This window comes from Lactuca saligna, chromosome 2 (genome assembly GCF_052625555.1).
Source record: "Lactuca saligna cultivar CGN05327 chromosome 2, ASM5262555v1, whole genome shotgun sequence".
Classification (NCBI taxonomy): Eukaryota; Viridiplantae; Streptophyta; class Magnoliopsida; order Asterales; family Asteraceae; genus Lactuca; species Lactuca saligna.
The window spans coordinates 169789105-169806536 of record NC_136418.1 but is presented as its reverse complement, the minus strand read 5'-3'; the positions used below and the strand labels follow the sequence as shown (position 1 = coordinate 169806536).

At 31.1% G+C, this 17432-nt stretch overlaps 2 protein-coding genes and 1 non-coding gene across 3 annotated transcripts; 2 read left to right on the top strand and 1 right to left on the bottom strand.

The window, feature by feature from the left end:
- Window positions 1-926: 926 nt before the first annotated feature.
- On the top strand, window positions 927-1018 carry TRNAY-GUA (transfer RNA tyrosine (anticodon GUA)). Its single transcript is given in 2 exon segments — window positions 927-963; window positions 983-1018. It is a non-coding gene; the product is annotated as a tRNA-Tyr (tRNA).
- A 2506-nt stretch (window positions 1019-3524) lies between these two features.
- LOC145030372 (uncharacterized) lies at window positions 3525-4247 on the top strand. The gene is made up of 2 exons (XM_078978748.1): window positions 3525-3568; window positions 3653-4247. The coding sequence occupies exons 1-2, from the start codon at window positions 3525-3527 to the stop codon at window positions 4245-4247; spliced, it is 639 nt and encodes a 212-aa protein (XP_078834874.1).
- Window positions 4248-5861: 1614 nt separating this feature from the next.
- Window positions 5862-8031, bottom strand: LOC145032724 (uncharacterized). Its single transcript, XM_078981629.1, has 3 exons — window positions 7336-8031; window positions 6548-6623; window positions 5862-6202 (listed from the first exon to the last, which is right to left on the bottom strand). The coding sequence occupies exons 1-3, from the start codon at window positions 7966-7968 to the stop codon at window positions 6003-6005; spliced, it is 909 nt and encodes a 302-aa protein (XP_078837755.1). The 5' UTR covers window positions 7969-8031; the 3' UTR covers window positions 5862-6002.
- Window positions 8032-17432: the final 9401 nt, after the last annotated feature.

Below are 17432 nucleotides of genomic sequence, written 5' to 3'. Positions count from 1 at the left end.
TTGATACATCACAACAAACTGGGGATACCAGATGGGGTTCTCATTTGAAACCATTTTCGAGCTTAATCAAAATGTTTAGTCCGATTTGTGAAGTTTTACTTAAAATTATTGATCGAACACAACATTGATATCCCTGATTTGTCTTCTTCTTACTTTAGTAGAGGGGCGTGAGCTCGTAATGAGCGTAACGATCATACATTTGAACATCATTACCGAGTTAATATTTTCATTGAAGCAATTAACTGTCTGTTAATGGAATTAGATCATCGGTTCAATGATAGCTTGCTATAGTTACTCAATCTTTCAACAACTTTAGATCCTAAAAATGCTAACAAGTCTTTTCGAAGTGGTGATGTATGTCAATTAGTAGAAAAATTTTATCCGGAAGATTTCAATGAAACTGAGAAAAATCTTTTAAAGATGCGATTCCAACATTACGAGGTGGATGTCATTCAACGTGAAGATTATAAACAATTGATATCTATTTCAGAATTGTGTCAATGGTTGATAAAAATTAGAAGAGTAACCAATTTTTATTTGATTTATTGAATAGTTAGTCATATACTCACTCTTCCAATATTGCTATAATAGGGAATCATTTTCAGCAATGACTCAATGAGTATCATTAAAACAAGGTTACCAAATAAAATGGAAGATTGATTTTTGAACGACTCGTTGGTTTTGTACTTTGAGAGAGAACTTGCAGAAAAAGATTACTTTAGAGATGAATGTGCAAGACTTTAAATACATAAAAGATCGAAAATTTTAACTTTAACGAACGATGTTAGAATATTTCATATTAATTTTTTGTTTCGACCCCGCTCCTCCTCCCCCGTACAACTTTTCGTGTTGTGTACATGTGGTTGGTCTTGCTTTGTGTAAACTGTATTGACAATAAATATTGATGGATCTCAGAATAAAACAAACCGACCTTAGCTCAGTTGGTAGAGCGGAGGACTGTAGTGGGTAACATCTCAAAGCCATCCTTAGGTCGCTGGTTCGAATCCGGTAGGTCGGAACTTTTTGAAAAAATTTTATATACGTTCCTAACAAAGATAGCAATAAACGTGCCAATTAATTATTATAATTCAAATCATTTTTATGAACCGACCTGTTTTAAACTTTCTTGAATTAAGTAGTTTTGGTTCGACTTTGAGTGAGTAATAATATGTTTGGTTGTCGTCCCAAAGATCCAGACTCCTTGAGGATGTATTGACTATTAAGAGCCCAAGAAGATAAGGCCCATTACATATTCATTGGGGGTTGATCGAGATGATATCGTTGCTCAGATTTTATATCTCCAGCACACTAGTAAATCCCTGTAATATGTTTTCATCGCACTTATTTCTAAAGTGCAAGATCCAATATATATTAATTTCTGTAATTTTTTTTCATAACTAAATCTGCGCCATTCCCAAAAGAAATTAAAAAAGATTTTTTTTTTTTCAAATAAAAACAGTTTGCATATAAGTAACTGACTTTTCAATTACTCATTGTGCAAAGAATCAAACATATCTAAAAAAAAAATTATTTTTCGAATGTTTTACTAAAGCCATGAGTGATACCCAATTAAAATATTATCCTAGCATAGGACAATATGAAAAATTCTGTCATGCCAGTATCATTTCATTACGAAACTCACACTACATTTGCTTGGTATATTAACCACATCATATATGATCAATAAAAAATAAATAAATAAAGAAACTTAAATACTAGATTTTAGTTAAAATTAAAATAATGTATTAATTTAAATAAAAAGGAAAATTACATGGTAGGAAAAAAAGGGTTACATTAATTTAAATTAAGAAAAAATACTTGGTACGAAATTTAGTTTTCATCTTTAACATTTACATCTCACCACGGAAATGATTTTGAAAAATTACATAACTCATACCAAACATTGATATAGGGAAAATGTTTACGATTACGTTGGGATTATTGGTATTGTTTCAACACAACATCGATGACTTCGAAATCAAGTCATTATTTGGATGTGTTTTGAGGTCATTGAAAATGTCATTAAATTCAATTATTTTTAACATTATATCACGCTATATTGACACGAAAACCCATTGAAATTTTGATAAAACACATTTCCCGATTTCATTGTGGAAGTGGTTTAGAATAGATTGGCCTAAGGTTTCTCTTTGTTTGAAGGGGTCTTCGGACACCGATGTCCAAAAATGAGCTAAAACAACTTCTTTTTCCTTAGAAGATTGTTAGGTTTGGAAATTTGATGGTTACGGAATTTGTTCCGTAGTGGGGACTAAGAAATTGTATGTGACTGCATTGTAGTTTTTGTAGTAGAGAAAGAAAAAAAAAATAATGTGAAATAAGTTATATTAAAACTGATATATATATATATATATATATATATATATATGTGTGTGTGTGTGTGTGTGTGTGTGTGTGTGTGAGAGAGAGAGAGAGAGAGAGAAACATATGTTCAAAGTTTCTAACTGTTTAACCCTTGGAAATCTACTCTTTTCATTGCCATTCGTTCATGATATTCAATGGTAAACACCACGAAGAATCATGATTGTGGTGATGAGGATAGTATTTACGGTCATGGTTCACATGCCATTTGGCCACAGATAATTCTCATGATGTGCATACCCTTAGCTTAAGACCATTGGTTAGACTGCATGGTGTGGGTGCGGTCCTAAACCGCACTTTGTGCCACGTAATACTGGAACACCACCCCCAGATCGCGATCTGGTGCGGTCTTGGCCGCAATGCGGTTCTCCAAGGTCGTGTGTTTTGCTTGGTTGAAGGAAGTTGGGAAGGATTGACGTTGAGCATTTATTTTTTTTTCTTTTGCTTTTTCTTTCCTCTATATATATACATATCAACTTAATTTTTTTTCACAACACAATCTCCTCTCTCTTTAAAAAAAAAAATTGTAAAAAAATCACCACTCTCTCAAAAATATCATCTTCTTCATCTTTTGAAGAATTTCAGACTATTTTTGATATCGCTATTGCATGTGTTCAAATGGCGGAATAAACATACAACGTTGTATGTAACAATGCAGCTGCAAGTTCTCAACAGAGAACACAAAGATATATTTACAAAAATCGTGAAGAAGCCAACCAACGTTTGGTGCAAGACTATTTTGCAGAGAATGCCACTTACCAAGGGTATTATTTTCGTAGGCGCTTCAGAATGCTCAAAGGTTTATTCGAACGTATAGTTGAAGATGTAACGAGGGAGAACAGTTTTTTCCAACAACGTTACGATGCTAGAGGTACACTCGGTTTCACTCCCTTACAAAAATGCATGACTGCACTTCGTCAGTTAGCATATAACATTCCACCTGATGCGTTAGACGAAAGTTTTAGGATGTCTGCTAGGATAGCACGATACAGTCTCCATTTTTTCTGCAAAACTGTGATTCAGTTTTATGGTCCAAAATATTTATGTAAGCCTACACGTAATGACATCCTGTAATTGCAAGCTAATCATGCTGGTGTGAATGGGTTTCCTGGAATGCTAGGAAGCTTAGATTGTCTCCATTGGTCATGGGAAAATTGCCCTACAACATATCATGGGCAATTTACTCGAGGTGATCATGATCACCCAACGGTCATACTTGAAGCAGTTGCATCACAAGATATGTGGATTTAGCATGCTTTTTTGGTTCTCCTAGTTCGATTAACGACATCAACGTTCTTAACCGTTCACCAATATTTAACAACATATACGATGGATCCGCACCAGAATTTTCTTTTCAAGTGCGTGGAACGCCATATAAGTATGGTTATTATCTGGTCGATGGAATCTATCCTGAGTATGTTGTGTTTGTTAAATCGTTTTCAGTTCCACATGGTTCTAGACAAAAAAAATTCAAGAGAGCTCAAGAAAGAGTTAGGAAGGATGTTGAGCGTGCTTTTGGAGCTCTGAAGAAACGGTGGTTTATATTGAAAAAACCAGTAGCTTATTCGGGCGAGGAAAAACTTCAAGAAATCATGTATACATGTTTTATATTGCATAACATGATTATTGGAGACGAAGGAAGAGCGATATGTGCGTTTAACAAGGAAGAAACCATACCAAAGACACATCCAATAGAAATTGGTGGCGAAGAGTATTTAAACAGGAGAGTAGAGATACGTTGCACTACAACATTTCACAATCTTCGCAATGACTTGGTGGAACACATTTACGAGGTTCAAAACATTAACCTTAATTTGGATCCACTGGATGACCCCGAAGATGAGTTCTCGGAGAACGACTTTATGTAGTTTGCTTTTGGTTATTTTATTTATGTTTTTTAAGTTTCTAGGATTATTTAAATGTCATGTGTATGTATTTTTTTTAGTAACGCAATGTACTGTTTTTTTTTTTTTGAATTTTCAAGTAATGAATTTTTTTATTAAAATAGAAGTTATATTAAATTAAAATAGTTAAAAAAAGGAAGTTTTATTAAATTTAAATACTTCAAAAAAACAAAAAAAAAATAAAAGAAATGAAAAGTGTGGCACCACACCCTTGGTGTGGCAAGAAACCACAACTTAGTGGTAAAAAATGACATGATGCTTATGTGGCGGGGGAGGAAGTGCGGTTTCGGTGGCACAACTCCCTCCAGCCTTATATCCACCACATACCATATATGTGGTGGGTGTCACATCGGCACCACATTTTCGTACCACTAACATAGGATACCTACTATTAACTTACCAATCCATCTCATTTTTTTTATTTAAATTTAATTCAAAAGTATATTAAAACACAATAACACATTTTTTTAATTAAATTTAATTCAAAAACACACTAAAACAAATTATTTTATTAAACTAGTTTTTTATTCAATGAAACAAGATTATATTAATTTATAACAAACAACATTAAAAAAACATAAAAAAAACCTTAAAAATGCAACCACAAACAACTTAAAACTACTTTTTAAACCTTTTTTTTACTCACTTAAATTTGGGCACTCTCTTAATTTTCGCCAAGCTTTGACGTGTTTAAACGTTGTGTGTTTCGTATCTTCATATTGGTTCATGGCCACAGCAAACGGGTCACCTTTGTGTACGTTGTTTATAACAAAGTTATAAATACCATTGAATTCAAGGCATACGACTCTCATATCGCAATACTTCGAACATATTTCATCAACACTACGATTTTGGCAACCTATTAAATCATGGAAAACGTTTCCAACCTTTATCCAAAAATTAGGAGGCGTTAATGGGTCTTCTAAAGCCGCTACCCATGCTCGTACTAAATTCTCTTCTTTATTTTCTGACCAATTCATCCTTTTAGGAACCATTGGTTTTGGAAGAATGCAAAAGAAGTTTGTGATTTTGTGAGAAAAGAAAGAAGAAATTGTATGGGTATGTTTAATATAAGTGTAGTATTTATAGAAGAAGTTTAATATGTTTGAAAGGTAAAAAAAAAAAAAAAAACAAACAAAAAACAAAAAATTCCGTTGCAAAAGAAACTAGCTGTTGCAAACATCAACCAAAAGATTTTTCCATTTAATTTCATGGAACACAACGCCCAATCACGACCACGATCGACCACGACCGGGCGAGATGGTGTGCACGGTCGTGGTCGTGGTCTACGTATACCACGAGATGGCTCGTGACGAGCATACCAGAAGGCCTAAGTTAAAAGAATTTAGCTACACAAAAAAATCTTTACATTAACTTGTCTAAAAGAATAAGAAAATAACATCTGATAGAATCATAACCTACATAAGCTTTATATATATATAAAAAAATGTTTCAATTTTTTTCAAATATCTTAAAAACATTCTTTAAAAAGTATGAATATAGGAATCACCCTTATCCTATTCCCACAATGGTCATTGTAAAAACAAATTTTTTGGGAAGAACAAATTCAATGTAGTGTTACTATCAAGCATTGGGCTTACGAAAAACCCATTTCAGTTTATCATATTAGTAATCACAAAAATACCCAAATGTTGTGTACAAAATTAATCAAAATAATCCAAAGATTAAAACCACCCTACACGATTACGTTATAATTTATTATAAGACAATTCCTAATTGTTTCTTGATTTCAGAGAAATCTGAGTCTATCGCAGGGATGGCCGGTGACGAAATTGTTGTCGGAGTTAATAATTTTGCATTCTTGACTTTTGACACACTTGTGAGAACCGCTAGCGGTGTTATATCACCGATCACCGTGACCTTTTTAGCCATAAAGTCTATACTAAAGTCTTTTACTCCTGAAACAAATTGATTCAAGACAATATAAGGAATGTTTGATAAAAATAATAAGGATAACTAAAACTATTTTTTTTTTCATTGGAGTTTTTTTTTTAAACTATTTTGGATTAAAATTTTTTGTTTTAAAATAAAACTTCTGAACTCGTACACCCAAACAACTTTTTTTTCATTGGAGTTTTTTTTTTTTTTTTTTTTCTTAAAGTTAAAAAATTAAAAGCTTCAAAAAGCTTATACAAAACAACATAACTTATAAATGGCTATAATTTAAAATAATCGAATTAAACAATGATAACACAAAATATATAAAGGATTAATTATATGCATTTTGATAACATTTTGCGTACCTTCCATTTTAGAGATATGCTTCCTCATCTTTTTCTCACAACCTTTGCAGTGCAGTGACACCCTTAACACAACAACCTGTAATTAACCAAATTATTTATTATTACTATTTTTCCATCTATCAGTCCCATCAAAATTAAAAACAATCTTTTTGGTACAAAATGGAATATATTTTTTCTTTTTGAAAATATCTAAAAATTGCAGCTTTTATATTATCTATGTTCGTTATTGATTCATGGTAAACATTTTGATATTTTATAAGTTTACTTTGTTATTAATCTATATATAATTAACTTGTACTGTATATACTATTATTAGGTGTTCTAAAGACTTAAATCGGTTTTTAAGACATGTAACTTGGAGATTATATCTTAAGACACACGAAGTTTTCTTTATTTATGATCTTTTTTTTTTTTTTAGTTTAAATACAAAAAAAAAATAATAATAATAATTATAAAATTAATAAGAATAAATCTAATTTTAAAAAGAAGCTTTTCTATAATTTTATTTTTACAAAATAGAGAAAATCATGGATCATAATTCACTAGTAAATTTATTCATCTCAAGTAACTGTTTATTCAAAGAGCGTTCTTTAAATTCAACAAAAAAAAAAAAATTGTTTTGCAAAGTGTAAAATAACCTAACTTTTCTATTTTTACGGATTTGGTATAAATATGAAAATATGAAATGGTTAGCGTTGAGATCTTAACATGAAAAGTGATAATAATGTTTCTGGATAATTAATATTATAAATTAAAATAATTAATAATTAAATTAGGAGAAAAAAAACCTGTTGATCGGAGGAGCGTGAGGACAAAGAAGAGGAAGAACGTGGCGTTGTCTTGGGAGGGGAAGAAGATAAACGGATATCATCTTTCTTCTTAACAGAATCGTCATTCTCGAACTTGTCTGGTTTTTCCGGCAGCGGGGGTGGCGGCGGCGAAACTTGCTTCAAAAGTGGATCAAACTGATCGGACAAGGCTTTGTCAGCCAACAAGAACCTTGAAGAAGTTGCAGGGCTGATAAAATCACCCGGCCTTGTACATCCCCATCCAAGCAGAGCTCCTCCTCCTTGCCTCCTTACGACGGTGGTGCTGCTGCTACTAGGGTTCTTCACATAACTATTTTTATTCATAATCAACTGTTGGTCGTTATTTTCATCAGCAAACGCAATGGATTTTCTTTTTTGATCGCTGTTTTTGGGATTCTTCTTGTTCTTGTTTGGAGTAGTGGTGGGTTGGGTGGAAGAAGAGAGCCTTTTTTGGTCTTGGATGATGGGGTTGTGGCGGTCAATTGCTCTGCCGCCGGCGGAGGTTCCGGAGGAGGAGGAAGAGGATGGTTGTTGATGAATGTTGTTGGAATCCATGTAGTCGACGATGGAGGTTGCAGCTTGGGAAGCACAGAGTATATCAATAGCTTTCATGGTGAGGTGAGTTCAAGTGTTCAACCGAGTGTTGGTGCTTTTGAGCTAGATATAGAATCTTCTTCTTTCTAATATAATCGCGATATGATACATTTTTATATTTTACCATTTCAAGAGTTTTAGTTTTGCCACAACTGTTAGAAATTGTAACATATTTAGTCTCTGTAATTTTGTAATTTCCACAAAAAGCCCTTGTGAATTTATTTTTTTACAAAAACAATTCATATGTTTAAGATTTTTGTATGTAATTAGGTTTGACATATATAGAAAATAATTTATAAAAATTGTGTGTAAATTTTCTTAATTTACAGAAAAGGTTATTTTATGTTTTTTTTTTTAAAAAACAATACATATATTTAAAAAAATTACAAAAACAATCCCTGCAAAAGTCCTTATAGACATTATATTTTGTCACTTTAAGAGTTTGCCACAAACGATTTTACTTTTGGAGTTTTGACACAATTGTTATGGATTTTGACATAATTAGTCCCTATAATTTTGTAATTTATAGAAAAAGTCATTGTTAATTTTTTTTTTACAAAAACAATCCATATGTATAATATTTTTGTATGGTGGCAGATTTGATCATTGTATAGAAAATAAATTATAAAAATTATCACCATAATTTATGGACAAGGTACTTGTGTGTTTTTTTACAGAAACGATCCATATGTTTAAAAAAATAAAAAATAATCCCCATATAATAGAAAATTTTTCAAATTACGCTCTCATCCCCCCCCCCCCCCCCTAATATATTTTCATGTTTCCCCCTACACTTTTTTGGTTTAACACTCTCGGCACATGACTTTTGTATATTTAACGGTTTGCTCCTTACACTTTGGGCATTACGTAAAACATCAATCTTCTCTAAATGGCACGTCTAAGCCATATCTAGGCTACAAAAAAAGATTTGACAATTTTTTTATTTGTTTTTGACATTTGCATGTATGTACAATCAATAGTTCTACTGAGTGTTGATGAGCATAATTAGTAGTCATATGGACTGCGGATGTACACAATCAGCAGCCGTATGGACTGCTGATGAGCAATCAACAATCCATATGACTGCTGATTGTGCTCATCAGTAGTATATATAACTGCTGATTGTGCTCATCAATAGTTCGTACAACTGCTGATTGTGCTCATCAGTAGTCATACAAAAAAGCAAATAAATAAATAAATAAATAATATCATTAATTTTTTTTAGTCTAGATATGGCTGAGACGCACCATTTGGAGAAGATTGACGTTTTTGGTGTTGAAAAATGATAAGTTGATTATGAGTTCGCAAGTTCTCACAAATCTTTTAGTTCTTAAAAGAACTTGACTCTCTCTCTCTCTCTCTCTCTCTCTCTCTATATATATATATATATATATATATATATATATATATATATATATATATGTTTATTTAAGACTATGTTAATTTTATGAAACATAAGGATGTAATCCTAGCCACTCATCTTGGAGATCAATATATATATATATATATATATATATATATATATATATATATATATATATATATATATATTGTAAAATAAAAGGAACAATCCAAAAATTTCTTGTTTAACCTCAAAAAACTATTATTTAAATAAGGAAAAATGATGTGATAGGTAAGATAAGGTGATAGGGTGAGGTTAGGAGTGTGTTTATTTAAATAAATTAAAAAATCAAGGGCAAAATAGTTTTTTTAGGTAAGACAGGGACCAAACGAGTAACAAAAGTAAACAGTGGGGACCTTTTGAGTTAAGAAAACAAGTTAGGGACCAAACACACAAATTATCCTAAACCATAGGGACAATTCTTGTAATTTACTATAGTCTAATAGAATATTACTGTAAATAATCAAATCGAATTTTTAGAATGTTAAAATATTTTAATATTCTAGTAAAATTGGTAGATATCTTAAAATATTCTAACATTTTACTTGAATTGTTTGTTAGAATATTCTAAATTTTATTAGAATTTTTAAATATTATAGTTTAATATTCTAAAAATCTGATTTGAATATTTATAATATTTTATTATAATATTTAATGTATATTATAAAAAAACAATAATTTTTTTATTTTATTTATTTATTATTGGATAAAATAAATGAGGAAAATAATATTCTTTTTCAAAAAAATTTATATTTTGCATTTTAAAAATATATGTTTTTTTTATTTCCAAAACGAATTGTTAAGATCGGGTCTCAGTATCTCACAAAATATGATGGTCTCACATGAACCTATATATAGATTGGTTCCATTGAGATTAAAAAAAATTAGAGATTTTGAGATTCAACTTCAACCACATATTTTTCATTTCTCGTTTTAACGTTCCAGTGTACCAGCAACAGTGGAGTATGCCTAATCATAAATGATTACATGACAAAAAGATATAATAACATATGATTATACATGTTTATACGTATGTGCCTAATCATAAATGATTATACATATATGTATGTTCACATATTAAGTAATCATATATCATTATGACAGTGACTGTTATAAGAGGTGGTAGTGGCAAAGGTAGTTGTTGTATAAGTGATGGATGTGATAGTGATGAGGTTGGCTGGTGGCAAAGGTGGTGATAATAGTGGTGGCGGTGGCAATTATGGTGGTGGGGATGGAGGCGGAGGTGAAAGGAACGAGTGACGCTATATAATCATTTATGATTATAAAAGATCCGTTGCGTTGGTACATCGGAGGATTAGAGCGGTAAATGTGAAATAAATGGCTGAGGTTGAATCTCAATATCTCTATTTTATTTTTAATATCAACAGAACCTACGTCTCTTTCTCTCTCTCTTTCTCTCTATATGTGTGTGTATATATATATATATATATATATATATATATATATATATATATATATATATATATATATATATATATATATATAAAAGGAACGGTTATATGGAAAACAAAAAAACCCTAAAAATCATAAAAATACTTAAAAAAATACATAGAGATCACATATCTTCTTTTGACTTTATATTCTTAAAAATCGCAGGTTTTTTTTTATAAATTCACTGAAAAAAAAAATGAAAAAATCGATTTTTTATTTTTTTATTTTTTTTTTCAAATAAAAAATCAGCCAATTTGTATAAAAAGGTGCGGTTTTAAAAAATATAAAGTCAAATAAAAAAAATTGTGATCTCTAAAAATAATTTTAAAATGCAAAATAAATGGAAAAATAAAAAAAAATTTAATATTATTTTCGGAACTTGAATTAAATAAAAAAAATTAAAAAAAAATAATAAAAAAATGCGTCTCACGGTCTCACAAAATTAGATCGTTTCATATGAACGTAACCTTATATATATATATATATATATATATATATATATATATATATATATATATATATATATATATATATATATATATATATATATATATATATATATATATATATATATATATATATATATATATATATATATATATGGACCGATTTTAAAACTCAATTGTAGCTGTGTCATGTTTTTCTTTTTGGCATTTAATTTTATTTGTCTAGCTAATTTTTTTAATAAAATATTTACCGTTCATTTTTTTAATGGCGACTGTCCTAGTTCTTTTTCTAAAGTTTATTAGGCAACATTTAAAAGGGAAATACGGTGATTATATAAAATTTTCGTACTTCCTTTCACAACTCATAAAAGCATATTTTAAGTACACATAATGCTACTTGATAATCTTTTAAGTTATTCGTAATTTACACGTGCTACATCTTTGAAACACAATACCTATGCGGATTAAACACTTGTTTAGTTGTTTAGCAATTAAAAGATACAACGCCACTAAATAGAATAATTATAAAAATTGGTTATTAGAAAGTCAATTTATTTCGAATAAATGTTTCATTGCAATTTATTATTATATATTACATGAGTTAACTAAAAAAATTAAATATCAAAATATATAAACATTAAGTATTTTTTAAAATTAAATTTTAAAATAAAGAAATAATAAATATATTTATTGTAATTTAAGATCATATTTATTACATTTAATATCTTCATATTAATAGTTTTTAATTTTTATTTGACATGTATCACTCTAATATAACTCTTTATTAATATCACGTCACATGTCAAAGAGATATATTAGGCAAACACTTTAAAATTCAAATTTACTTTTTCTAATTATATGTTAAATTTGAAGTTATAATAACTTTAAAATTTTGGTATATCTCATAATTAATGATTTATTTAAAGTATTTGATAAATAATTTATGAATTTTTACTATGAAAATTTAATTTATTTTGTAACCGTAGTTCCCAAAGGTTATAAACTAGTTTTACTTATATAGCTATATGTATTACTTTTATTTTTAAAAATTAAAGAAAAAAAACCTAAAAATTGATATCTGGATATTATTTATTTCAAAAATACCACAAAATGACAGGTATCAAAACATATAAGAAATTGACATTTGACAAAATGGATTTTTATTTATTAGAGGTGATTAGTTTATAACCCGTAGAAACCACGGTTATAAAATTATTTAAAATTTTATTATAAAAAATTATAATTATTAATTAGTTATTTTAAGAAAATCATTTTAAATAAAGTATTAATTAAGAGATAAATCTAAATTTTAAAGTAATTATTTCAAATTTAACATATAATGTAAATTTGAATTGTGAAATGAGTTGTCTAATATATCTACATGACACATGACATAATATTAATGATGAGTTATATTATAGTGACATTTGGCAAAAGAATATTAAAACTATTCATTTATTAGAATATAGATTAAATTGTTTCTACAAATCCACATGTCGTATCCCTTTTACAAACATCGCATAAAGAAAAGTACAATTTTTTTTATAAGAGAAAGATTTACACAATTCCACGATGATGAAAAAACTTCTTTTTCACATATTATAGACTCGGTTATCCATTCACCATCTATCATGACCCTTTTACATTAAAATCAAAACAATCTAACAAACTTCCAAAATGTGATAAAAAATTAGAAAGTGTTACGATAACCAAATCATCCAATGCATGTGACAATTCTTTTTTCTAAAAAATCTAGCTATAGTATAATCAAAAATAAGTTTCTCAATTTCAAAATTTTAAAAATTTCGAAAAATCCACAAAACCTAGAATGGGGTAATAACAACCACATCATAACACTTACATTGCATGTCGTGAAAGAAATATGCTTAATCTACTATATGAGAGAATCAACAGATCGCATACTCGGGACATCAACATATTACATACTTGGGACGTCAACATATCGCCACCTAGAAAGCATATACCAAACACTTGAGATAGAGGCACAGTCTGAGAAAACATGCTTCCATGTCTCTGTTGGTGATTTTAGTGTTATCAGGATATTTTGTGTAATTGAAACTTACATGTGAGTTAAGGGGCTTCGTAATTTGTACTCTAATATATGTTTGGTGAATGCGGAGTACATGCATATATTAGATCGAATTATAAGTTGGTATGACAGAAAGATGTTGTCAAGGGGTTGCGCCTCAAAAGGTCTTTGAAAATCTAAATTAGTTTATTTATGGAAACTCCAAATTATAATAGGTAATTATGGTAAAATTGACAAATCTCATCAATTTTGGTAACAATTGATTATACCATTAATTTCGAGATTTACATAACTAATTTAGAAGATTTGACAAATTTCATCAATTTTGGTAATAATTAATTATGTCATTAATTTCGAGATCTACATAACTAATTTAGAAGATTTACCCTAATTTTGTCAATTTTGGTAATAATTAATTATGCCATTAATTCCTAGGTTGAGTTTCTTATAAACCGGAAAAATGGTAGAAATATCAGTCCGGAAAGTGTTTACACGTTCCAAGGGATATCTAGATTTCCACCATAACTCTACCCAATTTCTAACGATCAACTGATATTTTTTGTTTCCGGAGATTGGTGAATCAACCCGTGAGATAACCAAGAAGTTCGTAAAACTGGAGAAGTTTGAAGGTGTTGATTTCAGGCGCTAGAAGAAGAAGATGCACTTCATGCTGACCACTCTGAAGGCAGCATACGTGTTGACTACTCTAAGACCATCTAAAACAGAGGAAAGTGTTGATGAGACACTTGAAGAGACCAGGAAGAGGCAAAAGTGGGACAACGACGACTACATCTTTAAAGGTCACATCTTCAACAATATGTATGATGCTCTATTTGATACCCATGGTGATGCTTTAACTTCTAAGGATTTGTGGGACAACCTTGAATTGAAATACATTAATGAGGACGCTTCTAGCAAGAAGTTTCTGGTTAGTGATTTTAATAACTTTAAGATGGTCGATTGAAGGTCTGTCACTGAATAATGTAATGAACTCCTTGGTATTTATGGTCAATTTAAACTACACGACATGAATATGGATGAATCCATTGTTGTGTCAAGTGTAATTGACAAACTTTCTCCATCTTGGAAGTATTTCAAACATAATCTAAAACATCAAAAATAAGGAATTGTCATTGGTTCAACTTGCTAGTCATATTTGTATTGAAGAATCTCTTCGTACGAAGGAAGTTGATAAATCTGATAAAACCAAAGGGAAAGTTCAATCTGGACAACCTTCTGATCATATGGTTGAAAACAAAGCCAAGAACTTGAACCAAAAAGCACATGAAAAATAGAAGCACGAACATGTTGCAAATAACTCCAAAAAAAAGAAAAAATGAACCAGTTTGTTGGAGATGCAATAGGGTGGGGCATTGCAAGCGTGACTTTCATGGGAACTTAGGCAACAATGATAACAATAATGGTGCTGGAAACAATGGAGCCAATGGAAGTGTAAACGGGTATTTGGGCCAAGTTAAAGGAGGTCAGTTTTTGACTAACTTTGATAATTCTAATCAAAATTATATTTATTATGTTTCAATTATTCCTAAATCATTCTATGTACATGATGATGATGTTGCTTGGTGGATCGACTCTAGGGCAACGAACTATGTATGCAAGGGTAAATGATTGTTTGAAATATTAACACTATTTGAAGATGGATCAGCACTGAGAATGGGAGACGATTATTTTATACCTATTTGTAGTGTAACACTTGAATTTGGGAATGTTCCTTTTTAGCCGCTTTGTAACTAATTATTGTAATACGACACAGGGCGTAACACATGGTACGCTTATCGTACTAGCAGAGAAGACAGTACGCGAGGCGTACTACATGGTACACTTAGCATACTAAGGAGAAACTGATCGGGGTGCGAAGCCTCGTACGTTGGGCGTACGAGGGTTATGCTTAGCATACTTCATGGACAAGAAAACCTTATTTTTTTGAATGTTGCACCCTATATAAGGTCCTTAAGTCCCTAGGGATGGCCTCTTTACCAACCTCTATTGCCCTACAACCCTAAAATCGACCTTTAGCCTCCATTGTTGTGATTTTTGAGCTCTTCTGAAGAAGTTGGTGTTTTTTTGCTCATTTTGAAGAGATTGAAGAAGGTTATAGGTTCATAGCTTGGTGGGAAACTAAAAAATCCTGAATCATCACTCATTTTGCAAGTCTTTTGAGGTATCAAGTTCATGCATTCGCTTTTGAATGCTTAGATCTCTTTATGTCTTGATTTTTATGCTTTTGGTCGCCTTTTGGGTTGGTTGATGAGTTAAGACGTTTTTGGGGCTTGTCCGTTTAGATCTGAGCATGTTATGAGTTTCTCAAGCTTAAAGGTGCATGCTTTATAGTGTTAATGGTCTCATGCATTCTTTAAGTCATCTAGTAAGTCCTTTTGAGCTTTAAGAACTTCATTAAGCCATGCATGCACGTAAAGTTAACAACTTTATGTGATAAGCCATCTCAAGGAGTTTAGATCTAGATTTTGGAGTGTTATCGTAATGAGTTAAGAGCTGAAAAGGAAGATTGGTTGTATGGGGATAGTACGTTAGGCGTACAAGCATGTATGCTTAATGTACAAGCCCTAAGGCGAGTATGTTGCGCGTACGAGCTGAGTATGCCCCACGTACTCAGCAGGATGGGCCTCGAAATGGCAGATCTTCGGTTTGGGCCATATGTTCGGCTTGGATGTTTAGGGCCTTGTTGGGCCATCAAAACCCAAGTGTTTTTGGGCTAGGAATATTCTTGGACTTAGATTAATGTCCATGAAAGCGGGTTTGGGCCCAATTTGGAAAATTGGGCCATGATTGGGCCTTGGATAGCTATTTTGGCTTTTAGGCCTTTTGGAATGTGAGTTTGGACCTTAATTTTGGACCAAACTAAGTAAGGGGTAAATTGGTATTTTTACCCTAATTTGGACTGATGATTATGGATTAGAATCCAATTGTTAATTGGATGTTATTTGATATTGATAGCGTCAGGATCTTAGTGGGGCAGCAGCCAGAGATTCTTTTTGTGAGATTCGACAGTACGAGGTGAGTTTCCTCACTATGTTTAGCGGGTCGAAGGCACCAATGTCGGACCATGGCTTGTCATGTAGCATGCTAGATGTTTGTGTGACTCTTTCATGTGTATGTGCTTGTATGCTTACCGGCTGGGGTCAATGATTATTTTGTATGCTAGTATCTGGTTATGCGTATATGATATGTATGTGGGTGGGGCCCGTTATACTCAGTGGGCGGGGCCCGATGATGGTACGATGTGCTATTATCTTTGTGATTTTAGCATGTATTTGTATGTTTATTTGATTATATGTTTACTGAGCGAGGCCCCATGACTTACATATCAATATAACGAGTGAGGCTCGATGTCGGGCGGGGCCCGATGATAGGGCGGGGACCATTATGTGTTTATTTATGTATGTATGATATGTGGTATTTTTGGGGAACTCAGTAGGCTTTGGGTTTACGGTTTTCAGTATATGTTTCAGGTACTTCGGTTTTCAAATGAAAGAGCTTGGGATGATTGTAGAGCACACACAATCTCGTTCCACATATTATTGATTTAATTTGATGTGATATGTTGATTGGTACTTTTGTTTTATCTGAATTTTCATGATGATGTTTTTGGGATACTGGTTTTATTACTTTAAAAATGAAACTTTTGGGTATTATTTTTGGAACGTTACAAGTGGTGTGAGTGTTTTGTGTCTTGAATTTACTTCTGGAAAGATTATTAGGCTTTTTAATGTTTTGTTTGTTCCTAAGATTCGAATGAATCTTGTTAGTTCTAGTTGATTGAATTATGATGGTTTTAAACAAGTTATTGAGTCGAATAAGTTCATCTTATCTTGAGGTGTAATGTTTATTGGTTTTAGATATTTATATAATAGAATGTTTCGTTTAAGTATTGTTGACAAATCATTACATGTTCAAAATTCTACATTTGTATCTTATACTTCTAATGTTGATAAATCTATGATTTGGCATGTAAGATTATGTGATGTCAATTTTAGAAGGATTCATGAGATGTCAAAAGATGGATTAATTCCAACCTTTAACATGACTTCTAGTGGTGTTCGTTTGGATGGATCGGTTTGATCCAATCCAATCAAGTCAATCCAAATTGATT